We start from the raw sequence: 16,025 nt of genomic DNA, 5'->3' as shown, positions 1-16,025 counted from the left end.
AAATTATAATAATAAATTTCTTTAGAAATAATTCTAGACCGAACACAGACAAGAGGCACAAAATATTTGTTTTATTAATAGATGTAAAATTTTAATTTTTTGTTGACGCGCATTTAAAATAGTAAAAATTTCTTGAAAACGCGCCTTTGTCATGTAGTTAATCCATCGTAAAATCTTTACACATCATTTTGTATAAACAAAAATAAAAATTAAGATTTATTTTGAGTATAAATAAATACAGTGTGACATGTGTGCACTTTGAACGATGCAACGACGACGAAGGAAAAACGCCGGCTATGAAACATGATTTTAATGCAGATTATTAAAAGATATTTATTTTAAAGGGAAATGAAAGTTGACAACTTGAGGTCAATGCTTCATGTTTCTGCCGCCGCCCGTTACGTATTGAATTTCACGAAATTAGAATATTTGATTTAAAAAAGAAAACAAAATGAACAAGTGAACTCGAATTATTTGGTTTTGTGTTGTGTCGATATCATTGATTATCGATTTGCATGTAAATATAACAGTAGTTGGTTCAACTAGTCAATAACTTGAGTAAATAGCTGAATGAAAAAATGAGGTAGAAAAGTTGACGTAGTATCAAATAGTTTGAGCGCATTTTGCCGCACAATTTTAATAATTTAAAAAAAAAAATTTACTTAAAAATTGATGATAATAAATTAATTTTTTTTTTTCATTTTAAATTTAAAAATAAATTAGATTAATTTATTTATTTTTAAACTTAAAAAATATAAATCAATTAACGAAATTTTTTTTTTAAATTATTAAATATTTAAAATTAAAAAAAAAATTTAAATTTTATTTAAATTTTAAAATTAAAATAAAAATTAAAATTAATTAAAATTAAATTAATTAATTAATTAATTGAAATTAAATAAATTAGATTAATTTATTTATTTTTAATTTTATTAAATAAATTTTTATTTATTTTTAAATTTAAAATGAATAAAAAAAATTAATTCAGTTTAATTTTTTTAATTTAAAATAAATAAATTAATTTAGTAAATTTTTTAAATTTAAAATAAATAAAATAATTTAAAAAATAAATTTTTAACATGTAAGATTTTTTTAGTTTGAGTTTGACGTTCAATAATTATTTTAAATTTTCATGATATTTTAAAATTTTTAAAATAAATCTGTTTTATTACAGACAGACCTTTACTGTGCAAAAAAAAAATTAAAAAAATTTGCAATGCGTCAAATGAAAATACTTCATGGCTTTGACCTATTCTCGAAATTTATTTGCGATTTCTATTTATTTATCTAGTTTTCCAGTTAAAACGAATATTTGTGGTTGTGAAGTCATTGCCTCAAATAGTTTCACAGTAATTTTCTGTACGTCACACAACTTAATGGAAAAATACCTCAAAATCGTACGAAAAATAAATTAAAACGAGTCCATTTAACTGGATGGCATGTCAGGGGAGGTTCTGTCATCATCGACTCAAAGTCGTAGTAAAGCGTGCGTGCAACTGGTTGTCTCTTTACGACAATTTATGATGTCACTGCTAGTTACGATGGATACCTCTTTAAAATAAATGAACGATATACTCTGGAAAACCACTCATTAATACCGTAAAACGTAAAAAAAAACGATATTACAACAACAAAGGCGAGTGTTCGTCGTCAAGCCATGCGCAAAGGAAACCGCTACTAAAATTAATGGTTTTTGAATATAGAAATTCATAAGCAAGTGTAACAACATCGCTTTTTTGTTTGTACATTTTCGTACCTAGTTGTTAATGACGGCAACATATCGACGAGAAGCATGTGGATCGAAAAAAAAAAAAGAATGAACGGTAGCGCGCGGTGCATTATTTTTTTACAACGCAGCAGGTAGTAACAGTAGATTTTTACTGATTACTGATAAAAAAAAACAACTAAAAATGCATGCCGCCCGCAAACGTTTTGTAAATGTGTTGTGTGAAGTGAATGTAATGATGATTGAGGTTAATTTTTCATTTTTCGGACAAATTGGTTTGGGGGAAATCTGTCAAAAGGTGTTGTTTATATTAATGAATTTTGTTAGAAAAACAAAAAAAAAATATAGAAATAAAATCATTCGAGAAATTTTTAAGTTAAAGTTCTTCGAAAAGTTCAAAAAAAATTTTTTTTTCTATATTTATTTTAAATTTATTTTAAAATAAATATATTTTTCAAAAAATCAAAAGATTTTTAGAAAATAATTTTTTTTAAATGAATAAATTTTTCCTAATTTCACTTATTTATTTAAATTAATTAATTAAAGTCTATTTTTCGAAAAATTTACATTCATTTAATTTAAAGAAAAATTAAAATAAATTTTTCATAAAAAAAATATAATTAAATTTAAATAAAATTTTATTTATTAAATTATTATTGGAAAATAAATTAATAAAATTCATTGAATTATTTATTTATTTAATAAAAATATAAAAATTTTAAATCAAATTATTTTTTAAAATTATTTAAAAAATAAATAAAAATAATAAAATTTTTTAAAATTAATTGGCTTTAAAAAAATTATTTTATTAACATTTTATTTATTAATTTAAATTAAAAATAAAATTTTAAATTAATTAATTTATAAAAATAAAAAAAAAAAATAAAATTTAAAAAAAAAAATTTAAATTAAAAATTAATTGACCTAAAAAAATTCTTTTAATTCACACGGATTCAATTTTAAATAGAATTTATCTCAATATTTTAAAATTTTCTAGATAAATTTTCATTTATCGATTTTTAATAATTATTTTCAAATATTGCACTTGATAACTCTTCAAAATTAAATTAAAATACAATTAAAAGTATCTTCTCTTACCTTGAACATCACGTGATGTACCACCATCTGAAAAATTCCAAACAATATCGATTGGTGAGAAAAACATTCTTGCGATAAATATCCAATATTGTGTGTCTCCTTGAATTTATTGTGCCAACAATTCTTTTTTATTTTGATTTATTTCAATTTAATTACAAATGCCGCACTTGAACGTTTCTTCTTCTTACAACATTTTTTTATTTTTTAATTTTTTTAGTTGTAAAATCAATAAACTAGTTTCAGTTCTTTGTACTGTATTTATTTTTACAATAATAAATTTAATCAAGCTTTGATTAATGATAACTCGAAGTACACCGATTTAATTATTTTTTTGCTTTTTCTTTGATTTTTCAGCGAGAGACCACCAAATAAGTCGATCTTCAAGCAAAAAAAAATTAATTGAATAATAAATATCACACAAATTATCAGTAAACTTTTTTCTTTTGTTTTTTTAATATAAATATTTATTAAAATTTTATTTTATGCACTTTTTCGCGATTCACATTTTATATCATAATTATTTCTTTTATTTTCTTCTACATTTTATTCAGACTAGCGAACGATGCAAACAATCACGAAATGAATGTCCAGTCAGATTCGCAAGTATTTTTTTTCTACGGTACAATTTTTGCACAGCACAAAAAAAAATACTGAAGAAACAAAAGATAGTAAATAGAAAGAAAATAATTATAATGAAACACTGTCGGATGAATAAGTAATAACTCAACCGGCGAAGTTTGTTGAAACATTTCATAAGACGAGACAGACATCGCGGAGAGTACGAGAGCGTTGAGAGAGCGAAAGAGGAGGAATATCAGCGATAAAATGTGTTATCTTCATTATTATTAAAGCGTTAATGAATTTTCCATATAAAAAAAAGAACGTTTTATTTGCTTGGATTTCGGTATCTTTTGTTTATATGGATGTTAATTTGTTTGTAAAGTACTAAAATGATATCATTGAAATGACAAAAACAAATTTGTTTTAATTAAAATTAGCGAGTGAATGGGTTTAAATTGACTGGAATTCAAAAAGTTTGATGAGAGAAATAAAAATTTAATTTTTGAAGTTGAAATTTTTTAAAAAATTTAGTTAAATAATTTTTTTTTTCATAAATTTTAAAATTCTTAAAATTTCATTTTTTTTATATTAAAAAAATTTATAAATTTATTTTGATTTAAATTCATTAGAAATAATTAAATAAAATTAAATTAAAATTTAAAAAAAAATTAAAATTATATAAAATTTGAAATTGAATTTATTTTTTTCATTCAAAATTGAATTGAAAAAAATTTTATAGTGAATTAAATTAAAATTAATAACTTTTATTTAAATTAAAAAAATTAATTTAATTAAAATTAAATTATAATCAATTTATTTCAAATTAAAATAAATTCTGTATAATATTGAATTTAATTTTTTCCATACAAAATTAAAGTTGAAAAAAATTCATAATAAATTTAATTCAAATTAAATTTTTTAATTAATTAAAATTAAATTATAATGAATTAAAAAAAAATTTAATAAATTTTGATATTAAATTAAATTTAATTTTAAAATTATTTAAAAAATAATTTATTTATTTTTTTTATGGTAGAAAAAAATATTATTTTTTTTAATTTAATTTAATTGTTTTTTTTTTATTAATTTTTTAATTAATATTTTTTTTTTTTTTTTTTTTGAATAAAAAATTATTTTTTTTAAATGCGCTTTGATATCATTTTAAATTTTTTCTTTACTTTTCACTGTAAAAAATCTACTTTTATTCACTTGTGCAGCCAAATATGAACAGCAACAAAGCCTCTTCCATAGAAAACGTAAAATATACCGCAATATGCTTTTTTATTCACTCTGATTCTCCGATTTTTCTGTCTTTCTCAATAAATATATTCTCTATGCTTGGCTAGCAAAAATTTATTATCTTCCAACGAGCAAAAAAAAAGTGTGAAGACGATAATTTACTCGTTTATTCAAATCTCCATTGAACACTTGACTTTTGAAATTTTGTACACTTTTCATCAAAAAAAGCACGAAAAAAAATCTAGAAATATTTTATCGCGGCGTGATATGCGGCATAAAGACAGCAGGTTGAATGAACACTAAGTTGTGTGTTAGTTATTTAGCTTTATGAATGCATCACATTGTAAGTTTCTATTTTGGAAGTTTGCCAGTGGCGGCAAACTGCAATTAAAACGTGGAAATTGAGGAAATATTACGTTTTCTACACCACTGCAGCATGTTTTAAAAATAATAATAATAAAAAATAAAGAAAAAAAACCAAGTGCACTTCTATTAATATTTCAACGTACGGACGAGTGTTAGAAGAAATCACGTAGGACCGTCGATGGAAACGAAAATTAGCCAGCTGTTCTCATGCTCGACACAGAAAACCAAGAAAATGCATGTCTCGACATGGAGCGAGATGTGTTTATGACGAGACGGAAATAAATGAAAGAAAGAAAAGAAGAACGTCTTTAACACTCTCTTATGCATGTTTGTTGCACTTTTGCATGTTTTTCAATTCCAACATTAAAAACAAACATGAGCAGCGCATGGTTAATAGAAAATTTTCGATCAAGCGATAACAAGTTAATAAAGCTGTCAGCCACAGTTATCGATAATCTTGCAAAGAAAAACTGGACACACATGAAGAAAAGTTTTCTTCTTTGGCACAAAAAACTGGAATTCACGACACTTTACTATGTGGCAAAGTTTAAGAATTTAAATCGCGAGAAACATGTGTTTTGTTTTTTTTAGAAGTGAAAATTTTTTGCTTCCTCTTGGAACAAAGCGAGGAAAGTAATTATTATTTAGAATTTGTTAAAAAAAAAATTAACGGCACTTTTTTTTTAATGGAGTTGCTTTGCATGTCTCTTATTGTTAACTTGCTCATGAGCAACAAAGTTATTTTTTGTACAGAAATGAAACATATGCTTCTTTAATTATTATTACCAGCTAGCAGCGTGTCTAGAAAATAATACACAACGAAAAAAATGTAATTGTCATGCATCGATAAGTGTACACAGGTTTTTTTTCTGTGTGATGAAAAAAATTACAAGTTGAAGGGGAATGAATGACGAAATCGGATTTTTAGAATTTCTGGAAGAATTTTAATAAATTTTAATTTATTCAATTTTTTTTATAATTTTTAATATTTTTTTAATATTTAAATAATTTTAAATTATATTTTTTTGAACTCAATAAAAAATTCCTTATTTTTATTTAATAAAAAGGAAAAAAAATAAAATTTGGTTCATAAAAGTCTGAATATTTTTTTTTATTTTTCTTTGAATTTTTATCTTTCAAAGAATTTCTTTCAAAATTTCAAGATTCAAAAATATTTTGAATAAAAATAATACAAAAAGTTAAAATTAAATGATTTTTGGCTTAAAAATTAAAAGTTAAAGCTGACTAAATTAATTTACATTTTCTAAAGTCAAAGGTTAATTAATAAAACTTTAATAATTTTAATTAATTTTATAAAACTTTATTTAATTTTTTTAAAAAAAAAATAATTTTTTCATCAAAATAATTTTTTTTTGTCAAAAATTAGTTTTGAAGAAAAGAATGTAAATTAATTTAATTTTTTTTTATAAAATTAAGATTTTTAGAAATAAAATTTTAACTTAATCAACTTAAAACTTTGACTTCCAAAATAAGTAAAAAAAAAAATATTAAAAATTTATTTTAATTTTTTTTTTTATTAAAAAAATTACTTTTGACCTTTAAGCCTAAAATCAACTTAATTTTAACTTATTATTTGAAGCAATTATTTTTCTTTTGACATGAAGTATTTTAAAACACTAAAAATTTTTATTTTTTTTTTGTTTAAAATTTGTATAAAAAAATTAAAAGCAAAATTGTCTAAGTTCAAAATTCTCAAAAATATTTTTTTTTTGAAATTATTTCGGAAGCCTATTTTTTGAATTTTTTAATAAAAATAAAGTTATTAAAAAATTAGTTTTTCCAAATTTTGAAATGTCGTCCTCTGTGGACAAAACACGGAAAATGATAAAATAAAAAAAAAATCAGACAGACATCAAAACGTTTAAAAAATAACTTTTTCATAATTTCCGATAACGCGTTAAAAAACTGTTAATAATTGCTCGAATATTCCAGTGAATTTGTCCTCGACCATTAACATTTTTTTCTTCTATATGGTATAAAAAAAAATTCTTATTGGACATTTTTCTAATCAGATTTGCAAATATCTGCCTTTAAACATATATTTATAATAATTCACAAAGCATAATATTAATAATAAAAATGAAGTCATTCCTCCAACAATAAAATAAAATAGAGCTCTAAATAAAGATATTTCTCCGCATGAAAAAGTATATTAACATTTGGAACGAACTCTATGGAACGAACGTGGACTTGCATACGCCATCAGTTAATTACGATACGAACAAAGCGCCTGCATGTGTATTTATCACGAAAGAATCTAGAAATTTGTGTCTGACGTTTGAGACACACAAAAAAAAGTCGTTCACTGCATTTTTTATGAATGAATGTCTCTCTACCGGTCTTTTTAACACAGAAAAATAAGATGTTTCTTTAAAAGAAAGAAAAAAAAATAAACATTTTTGCACCCACGCATAACAAGAAGAACGACTTTAAACTTTTTTTTTCGTACAAAGGTGATGTTGACGATCAAGGAAGACGTCAACAAAGCGAATAATGTGATAACTATGACAACACAGCAGCAAAAAAAAACGCGTTTGTACATTTTTTTTTTTTTTGGTTTAATTCTGCGACATATTTTGTTATGTTATTTTTAATTTATTAGCACGATACTTTTTTTATTATTAGATTTAGAAGCTTATTGAATGCCATGAAATTTTTAAAAAATACAAAATCAATAATTTAAAGGATTATCAGGATTAGTTGAACAAGTTTCGTTTTATCACGAAATTTTATGTTTAAAAAATTTATCAGCTTCATGTAATTTTCAAACATTTCTCGGCCTGAAATAAATCTTCGAACATGCGATCATGGAGTGTTCATGAGAAAACCTGCTTTGACGAAGAAACCAAAATCAATAAAAATTGGAGAATATTTGCTGATAAGATTAGAAAGAGAATTCCAACGTGAATATTGACATTGACAAAGGTCTAGTTCACGAAACTCTTTCCTTTATCTTGAAATTTGATGAATTCGATTTAAATGATGAATTCGTGACCTTGCCTCAATTTACATGATGATTAAGATGACCGTGTCGATGTCGTCGTCTTTGTAGTTCCAAGACAAACATTTTTTGTCTACAGAGCAACGTAGGGGGGCTTTCCGCTACTACGCTGCAATTTACATATTTTTCGTAGTGCTAGTGTTTATTTGATGATGTCATTCCCTCGAGAGCCACACATTTGAAATGTTTAGTAATCACAAAAAAAAAATAAAAGGAGCACACTACTAAAGTAGGAACAGAGAAGGTCAGACATCGCGATTGTTTATGCAGCAATGTGTGGCATATACACACGCCCCTACTGCATTTTGGGTGCAAATCAAGGCTTCCAAATCGGGGGAAACAAAGGATTCGTCGCACGTTTTTTCACAGATTATCGGACACGGCACCGATTCTTACTTATCCACATATTAGTGTATTTTTTTTTTCGTACACAATCAAAACTGAATACAGCACACTGCTGCATATGCCACAGATATTGAAAATAATATGTATAAAAAATTCAATTGAATCATCAAGGTTGTTTTTTGATGCCCGAAAAATCGATATAATTGCACAGGATAACGCGGTATTTGGCACTCTTTACTTCCGCGGCACAATAAATTCGCGGATTTGCACACTTTTGGTAAAGTTAGACGCAATAAATACCTGGTAATTTGTTATCTTTTGATGCAGAATCCATTTCACTTTTTTTATTTTCAGTTCGCGACTAGTGACTGGGGAGTATGGAAATGAGACACTGACAGCTCGTGTCAAAATGTACGGGGGCAAATGGTTGCGACGAATTTGCGTGTTGGGACTTGTTTTTTCTGCCTGGATGCAGCTCATGAGGAATTTGGCGTTCTTGGGGGTTTCCGTAAGTACGTTTATCTAAAAATGTATTTTTTTTTTTAATTAATAAATACAATTTTTTCTTAATTTTAGCATTTTTAAAGAATTAACTTGACAAATCATAGTCGATGAAGAATATTATAACATTGAACAAAAATTTTCTTAAAACTCTCATTGCATAATTAAACATCAGAGGAAAATGCAATGAGATATGAACATTGGGAAATCTAATCAATATGTTATAAGAAGTTGCTCTTATTCAACTAAAAAGGCATTTAAATTAAATATCAAATGAGTTTCAAAAGTTTTTCATAAAATTAGCTGATGTGTACAGTTGGTTATATATTTCCTTCGAACGTTTATCAAGACATGATAAAAAGCTGTGTACCTATTAAAAACTATTACCTGTGATATGTAACACTTATAAGAAATGACAAAACTCAGCAAAATAAGCAGAAACATAAGAAAATATTAATCATTTACGACAAACATTTTTTGAAAGAAATTTATTATATACTATGAGGAAATGAACAAAATAGATCATCCATCAATCCATCTTCGGAACTAAGTTGTTGATTTTTGACTTTTAACTTTGATTTTTGAATGGAAGGTGTATAAAAAGAATAGTAAAAAGAGATAGTAAAGTAGTAGTTAAAATATGATTAAAAAGAAAAGAAGCTAGTCAGTCTTGAATCGAGTCTCGTCGTGAGAATTTGGGTGCAAAAAACAGTGTTGAAGTCAAACCACGAGGAGTTTCATTTATTGATATGATATAGACCTCAACTTTCCTATATTTGAAGGGCTGAAAGGATAAATCGCCCTTCATACTATCCTTTTAGCCCTTCATTTCAACTCTACATTTTTCATCGAAACGTGATAAAAAATTGATAAAATAATATCTTTAAAATAAATTTCAGTAAAAACAAAAAAAAATATAATTTGAGTGTAAAAAACTCTTTTAATATAAAAAAATAACAAACAATTAACCTAAACAATTTTAGATTGAAATTTTTTTACTCTTCATCTTCAAATGTCATTTAAAAAAGCAAAATGCGCTCATGTTAAAGACTTTACGTTCAATAAAACACACTTTTTGTCCATTGGTCACCGTAAATTCTGGCGGCATCACAACATAACCTCAGAAAACAAACATTTCCCTCTTCTTTAACGCTTAAAATTAATTTAACAATTTCGTTGTAATTTCTGTAAAAAATGACATCATTCAATTTGGGAGACATTTCTGCGTCGCTATCTGACGTCAAAAGCAGCGGAGTCAGTTTCCTCGGACAAGCCTTAAAATGGGAAAACGAGGAACAAGGTAATTTTACTTTTTTTGTGAATTTCATCATTTTTTTAATCCGTCTTTTGTTCTCGTCTCTCTATTGTTCTCCGCAGTAAAGCCCCTCGTGGAAGCAATAAACGCATGCAAAAGCTTGAAATATCTCGAGTTGGAGGGAAACACGTTGGGTGTTGAAGCTGCCAAACACATTGGAGAAGCCCTGAAGAAACATCCGGAGCTGGAAAAAGCTCTGTTGAAGGATTTGTTCACGGGTCGCATGAAAACGGAAATTCCGATTGCGCTTGAAAAGTTTGGGCGAAGGCATGACGATAGCGGGAGCACATTTGACCGTTTTGGATTGCAGCGACAATGCGTTGGGTCCAAATGGCATGACGGGACTCGTTGATCTCATTAAAAGTAAAACTTGTTACAGTTTGGAGGAACTCAAGCTCAATAACTGCGGTTTGGGAATTCAGGGCGGCAAAATGTTGGCAAGCGCCTTGCTCGAGTGTCACAAGAAGGGAAGTGAAGCTGGAACTCCGTTACGCTTGAAGGTTTTTATTGCGGGTCGAAATCGCTTGGAGAATGACGGAGCAAAGGCACTTGCGGAAGTCTTCAAAACGGTAAAAACTTTGGAGGAAATCGCAATGCCTCAAAATGGAATTTATCACGTTGGAATTACCGCGCTTTCGGATGCCTTCAAGGAAAATCCAAACATTAAAATTCTCAATTTGAACGATAACACGATTGGACCAAAGGGAGCTGAAGCATTGGCGGAAGCTTTCTTCAGCATGCAAAAATTACAAGAAATCAATTTTGGGGATTGTCTTTTGAAGACGAAGGGAGCTTTGGCTATCGCTGATGCCATTCAAGATCAACATTTGGAGCTGGAAACTCTTAATTTTGGCTTTAATGAAATTCACGCCGATGGAGGTTTTTGCATCGCAGCCGCCATGGAAAATAAGAGATTGCTTAAAAGCTTGGATTTGAACGGAAATATGTTTGGATCTGAGGGTCGTGAACAAATTGTCGATATGATGGAAAAATATGACTTGGCTGATTGTCTCGTGGAAATGGATGAAGATGACTCTGATGGAGGAGAAGAAGGTAAATATAAAATTTAAAAAAATTAATTATTTTTTTTAAATTTAATCTTTAAAATTTAAAAAATGACAAGAATATTTTAAAAATTAAAATTTTTTAATTTAAATATTAAAAAAATATAAAAATAATTCAGAAAAATTATTAAAAAAAAAAATAATTTAAAAAAAAATTATTCTAAAAAATTAAAGAAGATATTTAAAAAATTAAATTATTTGTTCAAAAAAAAAAAATATTAAAAAATAATTCAAACGAAAGTTAAAAAAATAATTGAATAAAAAAGATATTTATAATAAATATTTGACAAAAAAAAATTAATTAAAATTTTTTAAACATTAAAAAATAAAAAATTTTAATTAAAAAAATGAAAAAAAAATTAAATATAAATTAAAACAGTTGACAAAAAAAAAATTATTAAAATTTTTTAAAAATTAAGAAAAAAATTAATTAAATTTTTAAATATTAAATTCAAGAAAATTTAAAATCATAAAAAATAATAAATTTTAATTTTTTTTCAGAGGAATCTGGCGACGAAGACAGCTACGACGAAGAAGCCGAAGAAGAAGAGACTGACGAAGACGAAAGTGACGAGGTAGAGTACGTGCCAACGCCCGGCGTGAACTCCAGTTTGAACATCTTTAGTGGATCTGCCTTAGATTCGACCGCCGACATGAGTCGAGTCTCCATTGGTGACGACACAGAAGCTTCTGACAATCCCGTTGAAGCCTTCTGTAACGCCCAATATCCATCCGAAGCGATGTTCCAAGCTATTTCCGACACTGACAAAACTACAGCGTTACGAGAGCATCTCAAGGTTTGTCCAAAAACTGATTTTAATTGAAAAATTTCTAAAATATTTATTTTTTTTAGACAATTTCCGAGGAAAATTACCTCCCATATCTCGTATTTACCGTCTTGAAATGCGCCGAATTATCGGAAAAATCCAAAGAAGCCCTCGATGTTGCCACGGAACTCTTCAAAGACGTCTACGAGCACGCCCAAAAGAAGGATCGTCTCCACAGTGTTCGGAATTTCTTCGCCATTCAACTGGGACTCCTCAAATGTGAAGATAAAATGTTCAAACCACGATATAATGTTCAAGGATGCCGATATGCATTGAAGACAGTATTGACTCAAAATATCGTTCCGAGCGACGAGAAAAATATTTTTGAGTTTTTACTTGAGCAACAACAAGCTGACGCCCAATAATAAATCCGCTCACAAACACGTTAAATTATTGATTTTCCAAAATTGTTTTTTGTTAAATTTTTTTTCCATGATATTTAATTGTAATTTGTGTTAGAATAAAAAAAAAACAATAAGAATTCAGACCAAAAAAACTTAAAAAATTGTTAAATGATAATTGACACAAATTGTTCGTTTCGGCAAATTCGTCACAGGTTTCATGAGTTTCTTTTTGGCAATCACAATTTTGCTGTGAAAGCTCTCCAGCGGTCTCTGAACGACAATTGGTTCGATCACAGGTTGCACAAATCGATTCTTGCGCCCTCGCAAATTGATGGGACGACATCCGGCGAAACGGAAACTGAATTTTTTCTTCTCAGGTTTCTTTAGGATTTTGAAGTTGTCGAAAATTTCTTCGCAAAGGAGCGCGGAATAAAGTCGTTCGGGCTTGAGATGCGTAGTGAGTGTCACTCGTGGCGGGATTTTGTAGATATTTTCACTTTTGGCGATGATGTCGAGACGGCGACGGATTTTAAGGTTGTATTTTTGGAGGTAGTCTGAAAAAAAGAGTTAAAATTAAAATAATGAGTTTTAAAAATATTATTCTTAAAAAAAATTATTTTTAGTATAAAACTAAAAAAATATTTAAATTTTTTTTTAAATTAAAAAATTATTTTTTTTATTTTTTTTTTTTTTTAATTTTTAAAAAAATTTTTACTTTGTAAAATTTTTTTAAAGCTTTTTCTTTAAATAATTTTAAATTTTTAATTTTAATAATCTTTAAATAATTTTATTAAAATATAAACATTTTTCATTCAATTTTTTTGATTTTAAAAACTTTTAAAAAATTTTTATTAATTTTTAACAACATTTTATGAATTAAAAAAATCAATTTAAAAAAAAAATAAATTATAATTTTTTAAAAATAAAAAAAAATTAAACTGAATTTTAAAAAAAATCAAAAAAATAATTATAATTATTAATTTAATTAAATTAATTAATTAATTAAATAAATTTAATAAATTTTTTAATTTAATTTTTTTTTTAATTTAAATTATTTTAATTGAATTAATTTAAATTAAAATTAAAGATTTATAAAAAAAAATAATTTTTGGAAGAAAAAATGTAAAAAAAATTAAGGAAAAAAACTCACTTGGATAAAAAATCATGAACGGCAACAAAACATCTCCACACATTTCCTGCAGATATTCGTATAGAAAAATATCACTTCGTCCCTTCATAAAAATCGCCGCTCTCGCAAACACTTTTGTACAATATTCCGGCACAATCGACGGATCAATTTTGTCCAAATGCACTGTCAACTCTCGAAACGCGTATTCCCCAAGACTCCACAGCGCACAAGTTATCCGATACAAAGTCTCGCCATATTCCTCAAACGAAATTATTGACTTGTCTTGCACAAGTCTCTCTGCCCGTTTCGCCAGCAAATACGTCAAATGTTGCTCCAAATGTCCCCAATGCCCCGCACAAAGTCCAATTGTTCGACAAAGCTCCTCCACGACACCGAAATTGCATTTGACAGTCGTGACTTTTGTGCGAAACGAGTTTGTGGGTTTGGTATCTGGCTCACTTGAGACTTCGGAAATTTTGATACTGACATCGTCTTCTGCCATATCGGGCGACGGTTGACCTTGAGCATTGAAACGGGTGTCAGAATTGCTCGAATAAAGCGGAAGTTCATCGATTCCGCCGAGAAGTTGACCCGCATCGCCAATCAAATCGGCTTGTTCCTCCTTCTTTATCACAGTTTCGCTCGTATCCATCATCATGAAAAAGTCTTCGCACTCCTTTTTGATCGTTTGAACATTTTCGACCTTGAAATCTTTCAGCAAATCCTCCGACGGGAGCAACGAATCGCCATTATTTTGCGAAAAATCACCCGAATTCTCGATTTTTATGTTATCCGAAGCTCCTTGATCCTCAAATTTGACTTCTAACGGGGGTCCCAGCAGTAAATTGTCGAAAATTTGACTCAAATAAGCGAGTTCATCGTTAATTTGTCCATTTTGACTGAACGGATTGACAGTCAAGGCATTCAAAAATTTACAAGAACGCAGCAACAAGTCCTCCGTGTAATCAAAAGCCAACAATTCGATGCATTTTCCGAGCAAAAGTTTCAAAATTGGGCCAATTTGGGGATTAAATGCCACAATATCGAGTGCCAAGTCGGTACATTCGTCATCGCCGACAAACACCGCATCCGCTACATTCCCATAAAACTCGAGTAATTCGTGTTGGGCATGAGGTTGCCCGAGCCACGTCACATTTAAACCAATTGGACCCGGCTCATCGACAACAACATCTTTCGCATATTCCTCTTGCAAGTCGACAACTTCGTCGTAATTGAAGAAATAAGTCCCGTCGTACTCGATTTTCTCCCAAAAACTACTCGAGGCACCGAGAATTGGATCGACATTCATGTCACGAAGGATGTTATTCACTAAATCGAAGGTGACTCGACCACTGGATTTCGTGGCAAATGTTTTGATGTTCTAAAAATTACATGAAAAAATTATTTTTTAATGAATTTCAGAAATTTTTGGGGAAAAAACTCACATTCACGAGCTCCCAAACTTTATAAGTTGTGTCTTCGGCAAGTTTTTGCGTTGCATCTGGAGAAATTTCCGTCTCGTTGCTTCTTTCATGTTGTTCCCACATCGATTTTATTGATTTGGGACTGAAGCCAGCGTAGGATTTGTAGTTCTAAAAGACAAAAATTGAATAATTTAATAAAAAACTTAAAATATTTCATTAAAATTTTCTTACTTTTTCTTTAGATTCTCCATCGGGATTGCTGCTACTGCCGGATTTCGATGTTTTCTTCGATTTGTGTTTCGAACCGTGAGATTTTTTGTTCACAGATGTCTTACTGTGCATTTTAAAGCCGATTTAGAGGTAATTTTTGTAGTTTTTGACCATTTAATTTGAGAAAATATGCGGCTTCTGCATGCACGACAATTTTTTTTTTGTTTTGACTTTTAGGTTAGGTCAATTTTTTGATTTGTTTCATGTTGGAAGTCATGTTGAGCAATATAAAAATTATTTTTTTTTTTAATTTTTAATATTTTTTTTTATAATTTTAATAATCTAAAAATATTTACGGATTTTTTTTAAATTAATTTAAATAAATAAAATTGTATTGAAATTTAAATTTACTTTTCAAAAAAAAACTATGTCAAAGAAAATTTTTTTTTCCGATTCAATTTTTTGGCAGTTTTGAGTTATAAAATGATTAAAAATGATAAATTAGAGCCCTCTGACAAATTTCAATCCATTTGGAGCAAGATTTGACAAAATAGCTTTGACACAGTTTTTGACACAGTTTTTTTGCTCTTGATTTAGTTTTTAAAACAAAACTATGTCAAAGAAAAAATTTTTTTTCAGTTTCAATTTTTTGGCAGTTTTGAGTTATAAAATGATTAAAAATGATAAATTAGAGCCCTCTGACAAATTTCAATCCATTTGGAGCAAGATTTGACAAAATTGGCTTTGACACAGTTTTTGACACAGTTTTTTTGCTCTTGATTTAGTTTTTAAAACAAAACTATGTCAAAGAAAAAATTTTTTTTCAGTTTCAATTTTTTGGCAGTTTTGAGTTA

General features: G+C 27.7%; 3 protein-coding genes across 5 annotated transcripts in view; 1 reads left to right on the top strand and 2 right to left on the bottom strand.

The window, feature by feature from the left end:
* The window catches only part of LOC134827790 (ensconsin), a 64,770-nt gene extending 56,037 nt beyond the window's left edge, over positions 1-8,733 (bottom strand). For all 3 annotated transcript variants that reach the window (XM_063840616.1, XM_063840619.1, XM_063840620.1), the window contains exons 1-2: positions 8,658-8,733; positions 2,825-2,851 (exon numbers count right to left, since the gene is read on the bottom strand). In XM_063840616.1, the coding sequence (XP_063696686.1) occupies positions 2,825-2,851; positions 8,658-8,691 (61 nt within the window). In that variant the 5' untranslated portion in view covers positions 8,692-8,733. The remainder of the gene's footprint in view (positions 1-2,824; positions 2,852-8,657) is intronic.
* Positions 8,734-9,973: 1,240 nt separating this feature from the next.
* LOC134827678 (ran GTPase-activating protein) lies at positions 9,974-12,573 on the top strand. The gene is given in 5 exon segments (XM_063840439.1): positions 9,974-10,158; positions 10,236-10,426; positions 10,428-11,226; positions 11,739-12,034; positions 12,091-12,573. Coding segments are annotated over 5 exon segments (1,731 nt in total). The 5' UTR covers positions 9,974-10,052; the 3' UTR covers positions 12,430-12,573.
* On the bottom strand, positions 12,458-15,396 carry LOC134827677 (uncharacterized). Its single transcript, XM_063840438.1, has 4 exons — positions 15,193-15,396; positions 14,983-15,129; positions 13,559-14,918; positions 12,458-12,962 (listed from the first exon to the last, which is right to left on the bottom strand). Exons 1-4 carry the CDS (start codon positions 15,301-15,303, stop codon positions 12,562-12,564), a joined length of 2,019 nt encoding a protein of 672 aa, XP_063696508.1. The 5' UTR covers positions 15,304-15,396; the 3' UTR covers positions 12,458-12,561.
* Between the last annotated feature and the right edge of the window lie 629 nt (positions 15,397-16,025).

This window comes from Culicoides brevitarsis, chromosome 1 (assembly GCF_036172545.1).
Source record: "Culicoides brevitarsis isolate CSIRO-B50_1 chromosome 1, AGI_CSIRO_Cbre_v1, whole genome shotgun sequence".
Classification (NCBI taxonomy): Eukaryota; Metazoa; Arthropoda; class Insecta; order Diptera; family Ceratopogonidae; genus Culicoides; species Culicoides brevitarsis.
This window is presented reverse-complemented; position numbering and strand designations above follow the sequence as displayed.

Excerpts from the sequence above, each read along its gene's own strand:
- LOC134827677 (XM_063840438.1), bottom strand. The coding sequence starts at position 15,303 with ATGCACAGTAAGACATCTGTGAACAAAAAATCTCACGGTTCGAAACAC. Across the intron at positions 14,919-14,982 it reads AAGTTTGGGAGCTCGTGAAT|AACATCAAAACATTTGCCAC; the intron begins GTGAGTTTTTTC and ends TGTAATTTTTAG. Across the intron at positions 12,963-13,558 it reads GTTCATGATTTTTTATCCAA|ACTACCTCCAAAAATACAAC; the intron begins GTGAGTTTTTTT and ends TCTTTTTTTCAG.